This window comes from Oryzias melastigma, unplaced genomic scaffold (assembly GCF_002922805.2).
Source record: "Oryzias melastigma strain HK-1 unplaced genomic scaffold, ASM292280v2 sc00387, whole genome shotgun sequence".
In the NCBI taxonomy this organism is placed as follows: domain Eukaryota; kingdom Metazoa; phylum Chordata; class Actinopteri; order Beloniformes; family Adrianichthyidae; genus Oryzias; species Oryzias melastigma.
In genome coordinates, this window is record NW_023416984.1 from 9,604 (window position 1) to 15,094 (window position 5,491).

At 51.0% G+C, this 5,491-nt stretch overlaps 1 protein-coding gene across 1 annotated transcript in view; it reads right to left on the reverse strand.

The window, feature by feature from the left end:
* Positions 1 to 6: 6 nt before the first annotated feature.
* Positions 7 to 5,491, reverse strand: part of LOC118598371 — a 6,490-nt gene continuing 1,005 nt past the window's right edge. Inside the window, exons 2-8 of the mRNA XM_036211032.1 lie at positions 5,189 to 5,249; positions 4,954 to 5,120; positions 3,650 to 3,884; positions 3,295 to 3,384; positions 2,845 to 3,050; positions 1,440 to 1,572; positions 7 to 1,228 (exon numbers count right to left, since the gene is read on the reverse strand). Of these exons, the coding sequence (XP_036066925.1) occupies positions 275 to 1,228; positions 1,440 to 1,572; positions 2,845 to 3,050; positions 3,295 to 3,384; positions 3,650 to 3,884; positions 4,954 to 5,120; positions 5,189 to 5,249 (1,846 nt within the window). The 3' untranslated portion in view covers positions 7 to 274. The remainder of the gene's footprint in view (positions 1,229 to 1,439; positions 1,573 to 2,844; positions 3,051 to 3,294; positions 3,385 to 3,649; positions 3,885 to 4,953; positions 5,121 to 5,188; positions 5,250 to 5,491) is intronic.

The window sequence follows — 5,491 nt, forward strand, 5'->3', positions numbered from 1 at the left end:
TAAATAGAGAGGAGCACAGGTGGAGGTGATCAGTCTGACAAGCTGCGGGGCGTGGCCTAGGGGAGCCATGACAGTACCCCCTCCTTTAACGACCGGCCCCAGACGGTCGAGCAGGCTGATCGGGATGGTCCTGGTGGAATTGGGAGATCAAGGCAGGATCAAGGATGAAACGGGCAGGAACCCACGAACGCTCCTCAGGTCCATAACCCTCCCAATCAACCAGGTACTGTAACCCTCGCCCACGGCGGCGAGACCGGAGCAGGCGCCTGACAGTTTATGCCGGACCCCCGTCGATGAATCGAGCCGGGGGAGGGGCAGCAGGAGGAGGAACGAGAGGGCTGGTCCTGACAGGCTTGACCTTGGAGACATGGAAGGTGGGATGTATACGGAGAGACCTGGGCAGACGCAAACGGACAGCAACTGGATTGACAACCTTAGAGATGGGAAAGGGTCCAACAAACCGTGGCGCCAACTTCTTGCTCTCCAAATGAAGAGGTAGGTTGCTTGTGGAAAGCCAAACCTTCTGTCCCGTCTGGTAGGGAGGAGCAGGGACACGGCGTCTATTGGCAGCGGTGCGGTAGGTCTCCACAGTCCGCAGGAGAGCCTGTCGAGCCCTGCGCCAAGCCTGTCGACACCTCCGAACTGAGGCATAGGCTGAAGGGACGGAAATCTCCCCCTCCTGGGAGGCAAACAGAGGTGGTGGGTAGCCAAACACAACCTGGAAAGGGGTCAATCCCGTGGCTGAAGAGGGAAGGGCGTTATGGGCATACTCCACCCAGACCAGGTTACGGGACCACGAAGTCGGCTCACGGGCACAAAGGAGGCGAAGGCTGGTCTCCAACTGTTGGTTTAGACGCTCCGATTGACCATTGGACTGGGGGTGAAAACCGGAGGACAGACTCACGGAGATCCCAAGCAGACGACAGAACTCTGCCCAAAACGTGGCTGTAAATTGAGGGCCCCGGTCAGACACGATATCTCTGGGGATGCCATGGATCCGGAAAATGTTGCCAAGCAGGACTTCAGCGGTCTCCTTAGCTGTGGGGAGTTTGGAAAGAGCAACAAAACGGACCATTTTGGAGAATCGATCCACCACAGTAAGAATTACCGTCTTCCCTTCGGATGGCGGAAGTCCCGTGACAAAGTCTAGAGAGATATGGGACCAGGGTCTTCTTGGGACTGACAAGGGTCGGAGCAGCCCAGAAGGTGGAGACGTGGATGACTTGACCTGGGCACATTCAGGACAAGCAGACACATAGTCATTTATGTCTCTCCTCATGGTAGGCCACTAGGGTAAAAGTCCTCCTCCGGCCTGGGTGGCAAAACAGTTGTGAAGCGTGAAACCACTGAATTACTCTCGCTATGAGATTGTCAGGAACGTAAAGACATTCTGTGGGACAGGAAGATGGGGACTGTGAGTTTAGAGTAGCGGACTGCACCTCCTCTTCGATGTCCGTACTGATGACCGCTAATCGGGCAGAGGCCGGCAAGATGAAGTCGGGGGACACCCTCTCCGAAGGACAACCATCCCTGCGGGACAGTGCGTCAGCCTTGGCATTACGTGAACCAGGTCTAAAAGACAAAGAAAAGGTAAAACGGTTGAAAAACAGGGCCCAACGGGCCTGACGAAAATTCAGTCTTTTAGCAGTCCTCAGGTATTCCAGATTCTTGTGATCTGTGAATACAACAAATGGGGTTTCAGACCCCTCTAACCAGTGCCGCCACTCTTCCAGAGCAGCCTTGATGGCTAGCAGTTCTCTGTCCCCAACGTCGTAATTCTTCTCAGCACTGGACAGGCGACGAGAGAAGAAGGCACATGTTGTCCTGGCCACGCTGAGAGAGAACAGCGCCAACTCCAGAATCGGAGGCATCCACCTCCACGATGAATTGTCCCTTGGGGTCAGGCGTGGCCAACACCGGTGCTGATGTGAAGCGGTTCTTTAGGTCCCGGAAAGCAGATTCTGCTGCCTGGTTCCATGAAAACTTTCTTTTGGATGATGTCAGTGCGTGTAATGGAGAGGCAATCTTGCTGTAATTCTTGATGAAGCGGCGATAGAAATTAGCAAAACCAAGGAAGCGTTGTAACTGCTTCAGATTCTCAGGTCTTGGCCACTCCAAAACCGCCTGAACCTTCTTAGGGTCCATCTTGATGACGCCCTCGGAGATGACCATTCCCAGGAAGGATGTAGTAGTGGTGTGGAACTCGCACTTCTCTGCTTTAATGAAGAGTTGGTTCTGGAGTAATCGTAGAAGGACCTTGCGCACGTGTCTGACATGATCGGCCTCTGACTGAGAAAAAACCAGGATATCATCAAGGTAGACAAACACAAAGCGATTTAACATGTCCCCCAACACATCATTAACCAGGTTTTGGAAAACGGCTGGAGCGTTGGTCAGGCCGAAAGGCATGACTTGGTATTCGTAATGGCCTGATGGGGTGTTGAAGGCTGTCTTCCACTCATCTCCTGCCCTGATTCGGACCAGATGGTAGGCATTACGTAGATCCAACTTGGTAAAAAACTTGGCTCCCTGGAGTAGTTCAAACGCTGAGGACATTAGCGGAAGAGGATAGCGGTTGCGTACAGTGATAGCATTGAGTCCTCTGTAATCAATACATGGCCTCAAACCCCCGTCTTTCTTTTTAACAAAAAAGAAACCAGCCCCCGCTGGAGAGGATGAGGGCCTGATGAGACCAGCAGCCAGTGAATCCTTGATGTAGGTCTCCATAGCCTCTCTTTCAGGACCTGAGAGAGAGTATATACGACCTCGGGGTGGTGATGTACCCGGCAAGAGGTCAATAGGGCAATCATATGGACGATGAGGGGGTAAAGCAGTGGCTTTTACCTTGTTGAAGACTTCCTTGAGGTCGTGGTATATGGTGGGCACCTTGGTGAGATCAGGATATTTCTCCACACAGGATTTGCTCTGATCAGAAAAGGAATGAACTCCCGTGGCACCGAGACAGCAGCTGAGACAGTCTGCACTCCAGGCCAGGACCCGCCCTGTTCGCCAGTCAACTTGTGGATTGTGACGTTGTAACCAGGACAGGCCTAGGATGACAGGAATATCAGTATCTTTTATGACATGAAAACTGATGAACTCAAAGTGGTTATCAATCTGCATCTTAACAGGTTCTGTGAAATAGTTACTGTTAGTTATGATGTGTCCATCAACAGCTTTGACACTCAAAGGATGCTGCAACAAGGAAACATTGACACCCCACTTGAGTACTGTACTCTCTGCCATGAAATTACTATCGGCCCCTGAATCAATAAGCACAGTGCGTGTGTGTACCTGGTTCTTGACATGGAAACAGGCCCTTGTTCTTGGATTGACTTGGGGGGAGGAGAGTAGAGAAAGGCTCACACACGTGTTGAGCCAGATCTTTTACCGGACACCTCTCAATAAGATGATCTGGGGATCCACAGTAAAAGCAGAGGTTCTGCTGGAACCGGCGGTCCCTCTCCTCCCTGGAGAGTCGGGTTTGGCCTAATTGCATAGGTTCCTCCCCGTTGGGCCAAGAAGTGGTTTGCTTAGGATCAAGACAAGGCGAGTGTTCACGAAAAAACCTGGGTGTACGTGGTCTCTCTCTCCTTCTCTCTTGGATGCGCCTGTCAATTCGGGCTGTCAAAGTCATTAAGTCACTGACACGACCTGGAAGCTCTCGTGCAGCTAATTCATCCTTGACGACGTCCGATAGCCCCTCATAAAACATGTCGTATAGGGCCTCCTCGTTCCACTTGCTGTAGCTTGCCATAGTACGAAAACGTATGACGTAATCGTCAACGGTGTCCCTGCCTTGGCGTATCTTTGTTAATTGTCGGGCAGCCTCTCTGTGGGGTTGAATGGGGTCGAAAACCGTCTTAAGCTCCTCCGAGAACCGTCTGTAAGATGAGCAGATGACGGAATCTTGAACCCACTCAGCTGTGGCCCACTGCGCTGCACGGCCGGTGAGGAGTGAGATGACGTATGCAACCTTGGACCTCTCTGATGGAAAGGCAGACTCTTGTAGAGAGAAGTTCAGCTCGCATTGACATAGGAAGGTACGACATGAGGCAGGATCTCCATTGTATCTTTCTGGAGGATTTATCTTGGGTCCGCTTACTGGTGGAACAGCAACAGCAGGAGGTGGTACTCCTGATAAACTCAGTGAAGAGAGTTTCTCAGTTATGTTACATAGTTGTGTAGAAAACTCTGCCATGCGCACATCATAATTTCTAAAAGCACTCTCTACCTGGGACTGAAACTCCTGGGTTGTCTTTGGATCCATCGTGGCCGGAACGTTCTGTCAGGAAGTGTTGCGGACCAAACACGACAGACCCAGGAGTAGAGAAAAGTCAGTAATTTATTTTAGGAGCCTTGAGCTTGTGGGGAGTAGTACTGCCGCCGGCCAGGAGGAGGCGCTGTTGTCAAGGAAGCAGAGTGGATGACGGACAGTGGCGGGGGAGAGGAGCAGAGGAAGAGTGCTGAAACTGGACGCTGGAGCGGGAGTAGTCCTGGGCGAGAAAGTTCGTCTGGCAGAGGTGCCTTTAGGGCAGAACCTTTTGGAGGCGGCGTGGAATCCGGGAATGCAGAGCGTGGAGAAAGGCAGCGAATCCCAGCAGAATGGTGGCTTTTAAGCGGCAGGAACGGAGGAGGAGTCCAGACAGGTAGGAGAGACGCTGGCGTGGAATCCTGGAGCGTGAGGAAAACACAGGGATCTTTAAACAGGCTGTGGCTTCAAGAAGTTGAGAACTTGGCAGTTAGTCAGGCTGTATAGCTTAACGTTCCGGCAGTGAGTGGAGCCGAGAGGAGGGTATAAATAGAGAGGAGCACAGGTGGAGGTGATCAGTCTGACAAGCTGCGGGGCGTGGCCTAGGGGAGCCATGACAAAAAGATAAAATGGAAATAAAGTTTTGTTTTTTTAAATCTCTTGATTATTTACTTACCTGTTACCAGTAATCAATGTGGTACCTCCTCCATTGCAGAAACCTCAGCAGGTAGTTGGTCCTGCCAGAGAGCACCGCTGGTGGCCTCCAAACCAGCTTCCTCCTCATCATCACCTCCACATCTTCCTCTGGGGCCTCGTTGTCGTCAACACAGAGGCAGATGTTGTGGAGGATGGGACACGCTGTGACAACCTGCAATATATACGTTTAAATTAAATGTATTCCAAAGAGTATTGAAAAACTGCAGTGTGTTCACTTACATGAGGTACAGAGGTGTGATGCACCTCCAGCACTTGCAGGAGGATGCTGATGTCCCCGATCCTGATCAAGGAGGTTCAGGAAGACTGTAGGAGAGTTCCTGTTCATTCTGAAGTCTGGTCTTGGGTCTTCACTGTTGGACAAACAGCTCCAGGATTGAGAGACTGGTTAATTCTGGATTATAGGGGTCTAGTCTAGTTAAAAAAGAAATACACAAGAAATACATTTATATTAAAAATATGTGGTTTTAAGTAATTTGTTATTAAACTATAAAACATCATTACACATATGTGAACATGAGAATA